Below are 15,257 nucleotides of genomic sequence, written 5' to 3' on the forward strand. Positions count from 1 at the left end.
CTTCTTTAGGTCTATAGATGGAATACTCACAAATGTGAGGGTCTATTGATGTACGTAATGGTTTCTTTAAGTGATGAATCGCCGACTGCGATGGGGATGTTAGTCAGCATCAGCAATGGTATATGCGCTGGTAAAATTTAGTAATTAAACAAAAAACTGGGCATAGTGCGGACTGTAGTATTTTATATAAAAATGGTAAGTATAATACAATACACTCACATGATGTTGAATGATTACACGCAATTAGATCACACAATCGATCTCGGCTGCAGTTAGATATACTTTCTGCTTCCCCTGGAATCAACCCTCTGTTTGGCGTGTGCCTCACGGCTACGTCTCAGCAGTTCCGGATATGTCGTCAGCAGGATCCAGGGTTTCCGGTCGGCGGTGTGAATCGTCTGTCAGCGTCACTCTATGCGTTTCACCTTCCTGAAGAAACTAAGGAAGGTGAAACGCGTAGAGTTTTTAATTTTTAATCCTCTACTAGCTCAGCCGGACTCTTCAATTCTCCTGCCTCCTCCAGACAGGGATTAACCTTTGCTGACCAACACCCAACAACGCTTGCTGTTGGTAACAGGTTTCCCCCTGTGACAGGCCTTTATTTGTGAGACGTCTCAGGAGTGCATTAGCATGTATATTGCTTATCTCAAATAGTTTTATACTGTGTGCTCTCCTATTTTCTAATCTCTTAGAGGAGTAGAGTTTCAGAATACTGCCCTTTGAAAACTACATGATCTACTTCTTTTATGTACTACTGTACACTTGATTTTCACATTTGAAATGTGAGTGTACAATACAGACTAAACATTATCCATATGTCTAGGTGTCTTCACACGAGTTACACTATCTTGTGATTTATTTCTTCTATGTGAACCTGGGCGCCTCGGAAATTCTAAAGAATACGCACTGCAATTTATATCGGACACCTTCCTTTGAATATGAGAATAAGAACAACGCGAGGCAGCGTAAGTGGCAGCTTGCGCCGGGGGTGTTTTTATCCCGATGTTAGCTGGCAAACACTGCATTAGCCATATGCAAATGACGGCCCTAGCAAGTGTTGTTTTTCCATATATTTAGCTTTGTGGATCTTTGTTAAACGCAGAGAAGCTAATAAACTCCTTTAAATATTTGGTTATTATCACTTTAGTTGCCCTGATTTAACAGAGCTTTTTGGATCTACCCCTAGTCGTTTACATTGCATTGTTTTTATTTTTTGTTAAGCTACCATCTTACCATTAATATATACTTGGCGATAATATACTTAGACCCCCATATCCACAAAGGGGTGCTAAGCACATCTTAACTCCAATTCATGCATAGAAGTAAAGGTATGCTAAAGCTTAGCCCCCTTTTGTGGGCCATAGTTACATATCTATCTATCTATCACGGTACAAAAAGCAGGCACACCAAATGGTACAATAAATGTGTCTTTAATAGCACAACATTGCGTTTTCCCAGTGGAGCCATTTTCAATAGCTCCATTGGGAAGACAAAACGTTGAGCTTGTAATGACATCAATTGTCCCACTTGGTGTGCCTGCTTTTTGTATTCTTCTATATAGTACAGTTTAGTATGTTAGCAGTATCACCTGCTCCAATCTTTTTGATTATTACTGTTATTGTGTGCCCTAACTCTACATATTATATATATTTATATTATATTATATATATATATACATGTCATTTCCCAGAATCCCATGCTGCAGTGGAAGCACTGTATGCTGGGTGACAATGATGAAAGGCAGGGTTGCTGACCTAGAAAAAGGGGGGGAATGGAAACACAAAGTGATTGTGCCCCTAAAAGAATTCACTAAACTGCACTCCACTGGGTGTAAAATGTAACTTTTAATAGATTGACTTAAAACATATATTAAGGGAAAGGGCAGTGGGAACAGCGCTATTGCTAAAATTACAAAAATTAGTGTCAATTAAACAACTAATAAATATATATAGACTCCTAAAATATTAGGCAAAGGCTGCCAGGAACAATGGGTGACACAAACCAAATAAAAACACAATTAATAAAAATAAACCGGCGCCAAAAGAAATGATCTGACCAAATGTAGTCCAATTCAAAGGGTTGGGATGAGTTCCATGGAAGTGTCCTCAATGCAATCTCAAACAAACAAACATATAAGACCACAACATAAAAGAGAAGAAAAAAAGAGAAAAAAGATCATAGTGCAACTAAATACAAACAACAGATCACTGATATAGTGTACAAATATAAACAGTAATTTAATATATAATTAAAAAATACACATAAAAACAACAAACACTTGCTTGTTGGGCAGGGAACACACTAATAAAGTGATGGCATCCAGTAGGGCTAAAACTGAAACCCTACTTACAGCAATGCTGAATGGTATAAGCCTGTATAGCAATCACACGACCCTGTAACGTCACTAACATCACCACCCTTATCACAGGTTTTCACATATTGAGCTAAGGATCACATTGGCCCACTGCATTTCATTAGATTTTGAACATCTGCATGTATTACAATTTTTATTCATTGCATCTGAAGTTTGTTAGCACAATTTACTTTCTTTTCTTGTTTTATTACGTATATACAGTTGTGGGAAAAAGAAAGCACACCCTCTTTGAATTCTATGGTTTTACATATCAGGACATAATAACACTCATCTGTTCCTTAGCAGGTCTTAAAATTAGGTAAATACAACCTGAGATGAACAACAACACATGACATATTACACCGTGTCATAATTTATTTAGTCTAAAAATGTAAAACTACGTATATCAGAAAAAAAGGTAAATATGTTTTTTGATTTAGAATATTTTACAAAGAAAGTTCCGTTTTAGATTGATATTTCTTTTTAAAGAGGATCCAAGTTTACCTTCTGGAGAAAACGAATAGGCAGGAATATAGAGAGAATAAATTCTAGGTAGCCACGTTGGCAAGACATCTGGAGCCTCCTCCCATACTGTATATACATTCAAAATAGATTAGCTGTAGATACCAATGTCCCTGTATTAGCTCTGTATTATGAGGCTTAATTGTAACTGACTTGCCTAATGCATTTAATCAAAATCTAAAAATACCAGTGTAACTACTACATTTAAGCAGGGTGTTATCAGGCCAGGATTTATGTCTTAAACAAATTGCAATCCCCTGACTCCAGCAAGCAGTGAGCTTAGAGTAAGCAATTACAGCCCATGTAAGGGCTGTTATGTAATGTGTGCGGCCGTGCACGCGCGGGTGCCTGTGCGAAGGCGCGTGCAAGTGCCGCGCACGTTTTGTGTATATACTGTGCGCGACAGTGTGTATGTGTATGTTCCACACCCACCCACACCATTTATATCCACTCCCACTCCACACACACCTTTTGTAAAGCACTGTATATACTGTGGGCTCTCCATTCATTTTTATTCACACTGATACACATACACACTCTTTTATCACTTGCTTTCAGGAACCTTTTGACACCTCCTGCCATAAAACACATCCACACCGGGGGACGGACCAGCACAGATAACATTCCAATAGACACTGTTTATAGTATAGCTTTTGCTTACTTCATTCATTGTAACATCGCCGGAAGAAGAGATCAGTGTATCTCGAAAGCTCGCACAAATAAAAGCATTTCGTTAGCCACAGAACGGTATCATCTATTTATTTTTTGATTATTGAAGCTCGGCTAACACGGTACTGATACCTATATATATATATATATATATATATATATAGGTGTGTGTGTGTGTTTTAAAATAAATAAATAAAACCTGTATTTTTTTTAATACGTTGTACACACACACATACACACACACACACTCACACACACACACACACACACACTTTCAGCGGCGGTAGCGGCGCGATTTCTTTCTTTTTTCTTCTTCTTTCTCCCTGTCGGCCGGTTCTACCCTCCTTGCCGTGCGCGCACGTGGCGCCATTATAGAAAGGCTGACTAACGTCAGCCAACTAAAATTCCGCGCGCACGGTGTAGCACGCGCCCGGCACTATAGAACGGGCCTAATGGTTTACATTTTGTAGCCTAGAATGGTCTTCTTATGTAAGGGTATATGCAGGTAAATGCCTATTAGTTCAGAATGTAAAATTCATTGGGTTATATTTAGTAAGACGTGCTATTCCATTGCTGGAAGAAACTGTGGCCCATTGACTTGACAAGGCTGCCATGCGTTTTCGTGTTGTGGAATGTGTCTTTTAGAATAACACTGCTTTGTAAATATGGGTAATTATAGGGCCATAAGAGATGCATGATTTTAGTTTTGTAGCTATTGATGTATAACATTTGAATCATATTTAGGAGCTGGTGACGCCTTTTGGCCACTTTTTGCAGTATTTTATTAGTACAAGTCACCCAATTGTAAGTAAAATTACCACATTAAATTCACACTTTTTTTTTCTTTCACACACTGCCCTTTCAAGGTTTTACTACACGTTACTTAATCAATTGAAAAGTCACTTTACTGGCGTTCTGTATTTGTATGTGTGTGATAACATGAATAACTTGGATTCACAAATAACTTGATTTTTTGCCACTTTAATATTTGAGATGCATATATAATAAATATGCAATCCTACGTTAAATCAGTGATGGGCAACCAATGAGATGGCAAAGTCACAAGCCACAATGCGGCATTTGAATAAAAATATTCAAAACAATACGTAAGAAACAGTCAATGCTAAGTACGAACGTTATTACACTTCCTCCAATTACCTTAAATGTTACTTCCCTTTTATTTCTTTTCACACATGGCACATATGCCTCCTCTTCCCTTATGCCCACCTTCTTTGTCTCATGCCCACCATGCCTCTCTCCCATGCCACTGTACTCTCACTGTACATTGGTTCTCCGTTTGGATCTAATGGGGATATACTGTACTGTACTAAAAAACCTATATGTTTCAGGGGAACATTTCAGTAATTGATTAACTCCAAGTACTGTCTTCTTAGACCCAGCTACAGTCCACTACATTAGCCTATTTAGTATAGTACTAACCTAAAGTAACCTAAATAGTGTGTAACCTAACATTAACTCAGTTTTTGCTCCTTTAAATAGTGTAGGGTTCAAATGTTCCGGCATTGGTGCGAATACTATGCAAATTAAGCCACAATTTTGGAGCTACAATGTGTTTTTAGGATTTCACTTTTCTAAGTTAAAGGGGCTTTGCATGTGTGAGCTTCTCTGGGCTAGTAGTATCTTCTGGTTTACCGAGAAAGATACACGTAGTTCTTGTCCTTTGCTCAATTGTTGCATGTTTTTAATGTAATTCAAAGTTGTATCTTGAAAAAAGAGAGAAAGAGAGCGCACAACCACTCATTGTGTAGGATGAATATAAAAAACTCTATTCTCAAAATTGGGGTAAATATTCCATGTACACCAAGATAAAAAGTTAAGCGCATATACTGCAGTGCAAAGACTCAGCCTGTCTGCTGCGCGTCAGGGAATCACCAGAACAGCGGCAGTCACTCAGGGGCTGTAACTACATCTTGTCCTCATTCTTCTCAGTCCCAACCGACGAGGTGTTCCGAAAACCCAGAAGATATTAAAGGTTCTATCAATAGAAACGCGCCTTGCTGACATCAGTCAGACAGTTCTTACGCTCAGGCAATATCGAAAATGCATACATAAATGCATCCGGTTTAAGGACACTCACTTTAAGTACACACGCGAGTAAGGACATATCGCCCAATAGGCAAATGGCAGCTTGCGCATGCGCCTCTCAGCACGTCCTGAACAGCAATACCGGCTCCCTACCTGTACCAAAGCTGTGCGCAAGCGGGGAGGCTATACAGCCTGTTACAAATGCGTTATGTATATCACTTTTGCACGTATATGACGATTGCAGTAAAGTACATGCATCGATAAGTGGGGAAAAGGTAGTGCTTCACTTTAAGTACATTTTCGCTTTACATACATGCTTCGGTCCCATTGCGTATGTTAATGCGGGGTATGCCTGTACTGTATGTCCTGATCAAAATGTCCAGATTGTACTGGAAAGATTGGTTCCTATAAATAGTTAGGAGCTGTAGGACTTCAGTATGTGCACAGTCGATATTGTCACTAATAGTGTGAGGCAAAAAATCCTACGCATTTCGTGGCAACGCCTCCACTTCATCGGGTAATAAAACAGCTTATATCACCCCAAGCCACCCATATGATTGGATGTCAGAAGCCTGAAAGGCTCATCAACCAGCTGATAACACTGACAACCAAACCAGTAGGTGGGGGGACGTGCAACAGTATGTTACCCAAACCTAATTAAAATACACATTTTATTACATAACATGACATATGAAATTAAGGCCATTTGTGAATCTAACTAAATGTATTATTTAAATCAAGATACATGTAAAAATAATAATTACACAAAAATAATAATAAAATCAACGTCATCGTTACTATATCTGACCTTCATTCATCAAGAGATAATGGCTTTAATGCCCAAAGGGAGCTATTTATGTTGCAGAAAACCAACAAGGATACACCTGAATGTCTCAAAAACAATTTTAAATATAATGTTTACAATACCGTGATGACTAGTAGAGTAGTGATGATTTATACTAAGGATAGTAAAACAGATACAACTATCCCGACAACTACCTTTGGGCAAGAGTCTACAGACAAAAAGGTGTTTTCTATGCATACAGTATAACAAAATATAGCTCAACCCCGTTATAACGCGATCCGTTACAACGTGAATCCGCTTATAACGCGATGCAACCTTGGCTCCCAATTTTTGTATTCATGAATACTTTACAACACGATTATTGGTATCTTAAATACTTTATTGTACAATGCACACAATGATACATTATTTCTAACGCGATCCGCTTATAACGTGATGTGATTCTTTGGACCCCAAGCACAGCGTTAGAAAGGGGTTGAGCTGTATGCACCGTGAAAGAAAAAAGTGTTTCAGCGCAAAACCTTATTTCTAGTGCAGGTGATAAAAGTGACTTGATATTAAGTGATCAAATTTAATTGTAAAGAAAAATACAACCCATTTGTTAAATGTGAGGCGCTGCTCCAAAAAAACCTTTCCCGGGTCAAAAACACAGAATAAAGAACAAAACAGGAGCGCAACTCTCGTGGAATATGTGAGAAGAAGAAAAAACACAAAATAGTGCAACACAGAATGTATTGTGTATTGAAAGTGTTTTGGAGGATCAATTAACCAGCGTTAAATGCATTCACACACTTCAAATTCTTTTCAGCATTAGGAACCAATGGTGGAATACAAGATGATGGTTTGTATATAGGCAAGGGTCAAGATGTAGCTCTGGGATAACTCAGATATGAAAAAGATAGAATGCCAACATACTGTAGCATAATTCTATAACATCGCTTTATAGACACAAACGAGTAATGTCCTGGAACTTCTCTGCATGTTTGGTTTCTCTGTTCTGAGGCAGCCATTGCTCCTCAGTGTAGTTGCAACAATATTGCTACCCCTTGTGGTTTCCCAGCAGTTTGCCTTTGCAACGCCCCTTTCCCCCAATGAGTTGGTTTAGCTTTCTCCCCACAAATGTAACATGCCAGCTATTTTTGTACCCTCTGTATACCCCCTCCAATAAAAGTGACAGAAAATAGAAGCACTCTGTGTACATTTAAAGGAGATGAGTTTAGCTATCTTATCCTGCTCACTTGCCAGAGTGGCCTTGGGCTAGAATATATAAAATCAATGAACTCACACACTGTACATTAAGATAAAGCGTTCTGAGCTCACAGGCTCCACCAGCAGCAAATGCACAAATAATCTCCCCACTCAGCAGCCTCCAGCGAAGAATCAAGCAGTCAGGTACTGGGACAACTCTCAGGGATGTGGATGCAGGCTTAACAGAGTCCTCTCAGACTCAGAAGCGCAAAATCATCTGTCCTACGTGTTTCACCGGGTAATCAGCTTCCTCTGGGTCAATATTCAAATTTCCAAAAAGTCAGTTTTAAATAGCTTGGAATTCGCTCGCTGTCGTATCGATCGTGACATCGTGAGCCGCATGGGTCATGACGTCAGATGCGTCACGACAAAGAATATGCTAATCTTGACAACAAACAAAACTTGATCGACAAAGCATAGTGAACAATGAACACTAAACACAACTTTATCAACAAAGATGACAAAGAGCAGTGGACACTAGTATAGGAGATCTAAATCAATGAAAAGAGGGAATTAGACACAGAAAATGGATGCAATAGGCACATACTAGACTAAAGTGTAATATAGTACCATAAACTAGTTATTAAACGGTTTATAAACATCCAAGAACCTAAAAGAAAATAGTCAAAAAATAAAATCAGTGAATATAAATAAATCCAATTAGACCCAAAATGATAGTTAAGATTGGCGCAGGGAAGATTAGACAGGAGTATAATTACATTATTTACAACCAGATTAGACAATGAACGAATGTAGATCAATGTCAATGTTTAAACCTACAGATTGCAGAGTTCCTAATTGGAAAATCCAAAAGGTTTCCTTTTGAGGCAAGGTTCTAACTCTATCACCACCTCTCCAATTTGGAGGGACATTTTCTAATGCAATAAATGTAGTTCCAGTGGGATCAGAGTTATGAGCATATTTATAATGGGGTGGGACAGTGACATTCTAGTCCTATAGTGGAGATGAAAGGTAAATGGTGCTCATATTCACGTTAGCTCTGTGTAAAAATAACTTCTTACGTGTCCAGGGTGCTGCATAGATGTCCATAAAAGATAAGTTCAAAATACAAAATGACCCAGGGGAGAATAAGACCCAATGGTGTCCACCTCACAACCACAATAAATGGCCCCTTGATGATTCCTTCCTAGGGAGTAGATATATATAATAATGGTACACTACCATAGGGTAATTTAATCAGGGCTATTGCCCATCACCTGCCAGTATCATGCCAGGATAGTCCAGACACTCCAGGGCGTGCAGTCCTCAAAGGTAGATTAAGAAGATTCCGTTTAGAAGCAAGAGCACAGCCAGGATCCAGGGTGAAAGAATAAATGATTCCAGGGCACTCCAAATATGAATGAAAATGTACTGAGTTAGCTTACAATGGCGGTGAAGAAACACACCTACGTCTTTCTTCCGTAAGGACTTTATCAAGGTAGACCTATAGTGATCCACATCCCACATCCCCTGAGAGTTGTCCCAGTACCTGCCTGCTTGATTCTTCGCTGGAGGCTGTTGAGTTGGGAGATTATTTGTGCATTTGCTACTGTGGAGCCAGTGTGTGAGTACGTTGATGTTATACATTTTTGTCTATAAAGCGGTGTTATAGAATTTATGCTATGTTTGCATTCTATCTTTTTCATATCTGAGTTATCCCAGAGCTACATCTTGACCCTTGGCTATATACAGACCATGATCTTGTATTCCACCATTGGTTCATAATGCAGAAACGAATTTGGAGTGTGTGAGTGTATTTGACGCTGGTTAATTGATCCTCCCGTACACTTTGCTATAGTGTGTTGCACTATTTTGTTTTTTTTCTTCTTTTCACATATTCCACGAGAGCTTCACTCCTGTTTTGTTCTTTATGTAACAAAACATGCAAAATGCTTCATTGTGATACGAAAAAGTTTAAGTCTAAATCCACAGGAGAATTGTTAGACATACATTATATCTTGCACTACAATGTATTTGCTTGAATACCCTTGTGGCTCCCAATACATTGGGAGAACAAAAATTCAGTTGAGGAGGAGGATTTGGGAACATGCAAGGAATATTAAAATCAGTTTTGAGCAACCCAGCATGTCCCATCTTTTTAAAAGTCATCATAATCAAGAGCCCTCTCTTCTATGATATAATATATATGATATATGATATATATGGGCTCACAGATCCTCAGCAGGTTGATGAGCCTTGCAGGCTTCTAACAGCCAATCATATGGATGGATTGGGATGATATAAGCTGTGATTTCATACACCAATTTTTATTCCCTGATGAAGTGGCTGGAGACGTCACCATGAAACACGTAGGATATTTTGCCTCACACTATTAGTGATAATCTGGACTGTGCACATAATGACTGTAGTCCTACAGCTCCTAATTATTTAGAGAAACCAATCTCTCCAGTGCAATCTGAACACTTTGAGGATGTATGCATTTTCGAGATTGCCTGAGCGTGAGAACTCTCTGACTCATGTCAGCAAGGTGCATTTCTGTTGATAGAACATTTAATATCTTTTGGGTTTCCGGAGCACGGTGTCCATTCCTTTGTCGATTTTAGGACTCAGGAGAATGAGGACAAGATGCAGTTACAGCTCTGAATGACTGCTGCTGAGCAGGTGATTCCTCGATGCACAGCAGACAGGTCTTTGGACTACTGTATATGCTCTTAACTTTTTATCTTGGTATACGTGCAATACTTGCCCCTACTTTGTGAATACACTTTTATATTCATACTACACTATGAGTGGTTGTGCGCTCTTTCTCTCTTTTTTTTTCCCTGTAGATTACTGTCATGGAGCCAACTCCTGTGAGAAGCTGCAGACCAGGAGTATATACTTTATGAACTTTACTATACACAGACTTATTATCTGGATTCATCCCATTTTTAAGTGCATTATTATTAACTGTCACTCCTGTTCACCATTGTGATCACTTGCTGACTTTTTATTTTATTTTTGAATAGTTTAGAAATGTAAGTGGTTTTGTTTGCCTATTTAAGCGAGCAGTATTTGTTTGCTACTTTGTTTTTATTATTAGTAGATCGTTGAGTGTTTTTGGACACTGTTAATTTAAACTGCATGGCTTTGTCCAATTGAGCACCACTCTTCCCCTGTTTTTGATCAAAGTGTACCATACCTATGTTTTCTTTAACAAATGAACTCTGTTAATATTGGAACCATTTTTGGTCCATATTCAAAGCGATTTAATTGGGGATTGATACCTAGTCCTTGTGATTCTGCCAGTCACGATGGCAACCCACTGCAAGGGTTAATGTGCTATCCCAGGGCTGGAAAATGGTCTCCATCCCTGGCAATATTAACTCAGGGTTATGTATCCGTGTTGTGTAATTTGCTGTTTATTGTAATTTATTTAGGTTTTCTGTGTGATTCATTGTGTGCCTGGGCCAGTAACAATGGCTGAATACCAGGCACACAATGAGTCAGAGGGCTAGCCTTTGTGTTGGTGCTGGGCTAAAGGACAATGGGGGGCTAAGGAAAGACAGGCACACCTGCTGGGAGAGTACACACTCCAAAGCCGGAGCATTGTTCTCTCCCACGCAGTGAGGCATCTAACCCTATGGGAGGCCTGGTACTGAACTCTAGGACTGGCATTCGGGTCCTAGCTCCGTTGGCATGGTTCCCATTGGTCAGTTCCAATTTCCCAAGTTCCAGTTCCACCCACCAGGGCCATCCTTAGTCACTGGCTCCAACCTTTCTCCTGAATGGTCTGTTCTTGACGCCCCCCTCACTTCTGATTGGCTCAGCAGAGTAACGGACTCTGCTGATTGTTTGGCACCCGGTTCTTCATGTTTCCATATGGAGGCTGGGAAAGTATAGAAGCCGACGCTGATCAGAGCTCCACGGTTGTTCTCGATATCTAGAGACCAACTGTAATGTGAACTGTGTTGATCTGGGATGGACTTCCCTTGTACCTGGGAACCGAAACCGACTACTGGAGGTGTCATCCAGGGTAAGCTAGCTTCGGAATAAACTCTTGTTTATTAACTTCTGTGCTCTGTCTGTATTTGCAATTCCAAGTAGTCTGGTCAACCTCAACCGTGACATTTCAATACTTCTGAAGCACAAGAAAATTGTAGTAATGACCAATGAATTGTGAATATATTTTACACGAGTTACTAAAATCTTCCTTATAGCAGAATTGTTATTTATTTTTTCTGACAGGCTTTGATTACATACTGTATTAACATTAGTTGGTTATCACCAAATAATAAACTGGTTTTCCCTTTACAGCGATGGCATTTATATATACCAAGTCCTCGTGGCTGGCATTCAACTGTGGCATATTGGTGGGCTTCTGTACAGCTTTCTACTTGGTCCACAGTTTCTTGGATATTGGCAAACCGCAGCAACCTGTACATATACGTTCATGGAAGAACATAGAACACATGCAAAAATCAGGTCTATTGAACAACTCTCACTTTCATTTCACAAGTAAGTTGAGCACATCAATAACCCACCAAGCATTTTCCTTCCACCAAAGTTATATACAGTAGCAACAACAACATAAGTGAAATCTGTATCCCAATACGCCCGTAGTATTACTGACAAAATTAAAATGTAGAGACAGGATTCACTAAGTTGTAATGCATTGTTATCCCTCCACCCTTAGAAAGACCGCAAAACAAGGCGGGGTCCTAAATTCCTTCCAGCTATAGACAAACAAATATGTCCCTGTTTTAGGGTGACGTAGGAACCATGACACTGTTGATTGTGTACATAACATAATCTTATTCCATCTCGGGAAATACAGTAACATGAATAAAATAAAGTTCTATGATTCCCGTGGTGTGTTCTGCCCATTAAAAAGAGACTGTGTACCACTAAGGAAGTTTTAGTTAATCATATCTGTCTCTATCACTAAGACACACAGAGACAACTACAAAAAACATGGTCGTTGGAAGCTATTCCTTCTATGGAGAGTGTCATTATAAGTCTCGTAGTAATTATCGGAAAGGTTATATTCTCATCTAGTTCTCTATTCATGAAGTCTCCAGTAATGTTTGCGAAATATGTCACATCTCCTCCTAGGTGATCGTGAACTCATCTGAATATTGTATGCAAACTTTTCTTCAAATAATGCGTTATGTCTGAAGCTACGGCACAGACCCACAAAAGGGTGCTAAGCTTCACCATGCCTTCATTCCCATTCCCTTTTGCGGATCTGGTCCTAAGTGAGTTGTTGTAGTATATTGGCTCTGCCTTGAATTCACTACATACCTTTTGTATTTGCTTGTTGTAGGTAATAGCAGTGTGAGTAATGACCTTTCTCAAAAGGTCAGAGTGCTTTGCTGGATCTTGACTGCACCAAAAACCCTGCAAACCAAAGCAATTCACCTCAAGTACTCCTGGACACGTCACTGCAATGTGGTCTTATTTATGAGCTCCACTACCAATGAGAGCTTCCCCACCATTGGTTTGGGTACCAAGGAAGGTCGAGATCAGCTCTACTGGAAGACAATCCGAGCCTTCCAATATGTGCACCAGCACTACTTGGACCAGGCTGACTGGTTCCTCAAGGCTGATGACGACGCATACGTTGTGGTGGAAAATTTGCGTTGGATGCTCTCCAACTACACGTCTGACCAGCCTATCTACTTTGGCAAGCGTTTCAAACCCTACTCCAAACAGGGTTATATGAGTGGAGGAGCTGGCTATGTACTGAGTAAGGAAGCCTTGAAACGCTTTGTGGAAGGATTTCGCACCAAGGTCTGCAGCCACACAACCTCTGTGGAGGACCTGGCACTAGGACAGTGCATGGAGAAGATGGGGGTGATAGCGGGAGACTCCAGGGACACAGAAAGAAGAGAGACTTTCCATCCATTTTCACCTGAGTCCCACATCATAGGGCAATTTAGTAAGAGCTTTTGGTACTGGAACTACTGCTTCTACCCTATTGTGGAGGTGAGTACATGAAATCTCTTCTAGGGGAATGTGGTGAGAACTTTAAAAGAGATCAAATACAAACAAAAATGATATCTTGAACAGACCCCAAACCCTATTTTCCTATATGTTTTGATTAATAATCCAGGCTGTGCTGAAACATGGCAACTTTGGGGATGGTTCCAATACAATTATTTCTGATCGTTTTGGTACAATTGGTTATGTAGTTTTAAAAAGTAGCTTTCTTTATTTATGAAATACTGTATATATAAACTACAAATAAAATGTTGTTCCTACACACTACAGTTTTTTCCAAGATTGGGAGTTGTCACCTTGAATTAAAAATCGTTGAACACCATTGAAAAGGTCACACATTTATACTTATACACAGGGTTAGAAATATTCATAGTACCAAAATAAGTCACAGACAGAACTCGTCACTGACACAAATGCAGAGACCAACTTTTTAATCTCGTAACACAAAGGTTTCCAGACGTACTCAGACATAGTCACTTTAAGTCCTATAGTCAACTTATTGATATATTACCCTACAAATTGGAAACAATACTCCATAGTGAAAATCAACAGAGCTGTTGACCCAAGCAGCTATACACAGATCTACACAAAGACCTACTCACCCCCACACTGTGCCAAACACTCATGGCTAGGTTCACAAAGCTCCATTAAATCAGGGCTCATGATGTTACCCAAAAAAGTAACAGGTATTATTTTTCCTGAGGTTGGTGCGTATCCTCAAAGATAATTGAATGCAAAAACAATGGTCATTATATATCTCATTACCATATTGTAGGCTTAATGTCATGTTATTGTACCGCAAAAATATTAAGTATGTCTTGCATCCATCTAGACACTGAAAAGGGCTTTTTTCCCCTCATGGTGGTGAAGGAGGAAGAGAGTCCTTCAAATGTCAGAAGTCTCAGAATGTTAAATTGTGCAAATATTACCACTGATATGTGTTTCACATAATCCAACATACAATATATATTTTTAGTAGACTTACACTAAAATATATTTCCTCAAGGAGTGTTGATGGGAATTGTATAGTAATGGGTCAGCTTTATTTATATATAATTAAGGAAGGGACATATGTCAGAAAAAAGAAAACGATGTGCCATTCATTTTTAAGTGATTATAAACTTGTAGTGTAATCCCAAAATCTATTGTAATCAAGTCTCCTGACAACATGTTCAGTTTTCCTACCTATGTCAGCCTGGTCTATATAAACCTTTCTATATTTGTAAGAAGGGCTTTTCTCTCATCCTTGTATATGCATTCTTTGTTTACTATATGCTTTTTGTAACTTTTTTTTAAGTTTAAATAGCCATTTGTATGACATTCAGGTTGCTGTTTTGTGATTTACAATATCATTTAGCTTTTATTTAAACCTTATGGTTTTCTTTGTTGTGACCAATGTCCCTTCCTTATTTACATCACTAACATTAAAGGCATAGGGAGAGTGTCATTTGCACTCTGTCCTATTGGCTAGTTATTCCCTCTGTGCACTGCAAGTACAGATGCTACTATTTATATTTTTTATTTAATTTTTTCACTTATTTCTAAATTTGTCATGTTTGAAGTCGGTCCATTCAGGGTATTTTTAAAACATATATATATATATATATATATATATATATATATATATATATATATATATACAGGCATACCCCGCATTAACATACGCAATGG

The 15,257-nt window shown here is 39.0% G+C and overlaps 1 protein-coding gene across 1 annotated transcript in view; it reads left to right on the forward strand.

Annotated features, from left to right (window-relative positions):
* The first annotated feature begins 669 nt into the window (after window positions 1-669).
* LOC142489932 (glycoprotein-N-acetylgalactosamine 3-beta-galactosyltransferase 1-like) overlaps window positions 670-15,257 on the forward strand; it is a 16,045-nt gene continuing 1,457 nt past the window's right edge. The window contains exons 1-3 of the mRNA XM_075591581.1: window positions 670-965; window positions 11,901-12,101; window positions 12,910-13,571. Coding sequence (XP_075447696.1) covers window positions 11,903-12,101; window positions 12,910-13,571 — 861 coding nt within the window. The 5' untranslated portion in view covers window positions 670-965; window positions 11,901-11,902. The remainder of the gene's footprint in view (window positions 966-11,900; window positions 12,102-12,909; window positions 13,572-15,257) is intronic.

This window comes from Ascaphus truei, chromosome 3 (assembly GCF_040206685.1).
Source record: "Ascaphus truei isolate aAscTru1 chromosome 3, aAscTru1.hap1, whole genome shotgun sequence".
Lineage (NCBI taxonomy): Eukaryota > Metazoa > Chordata > Amphibia > Anura > Ascaphidae > Ascaphus > Ascaphus truei.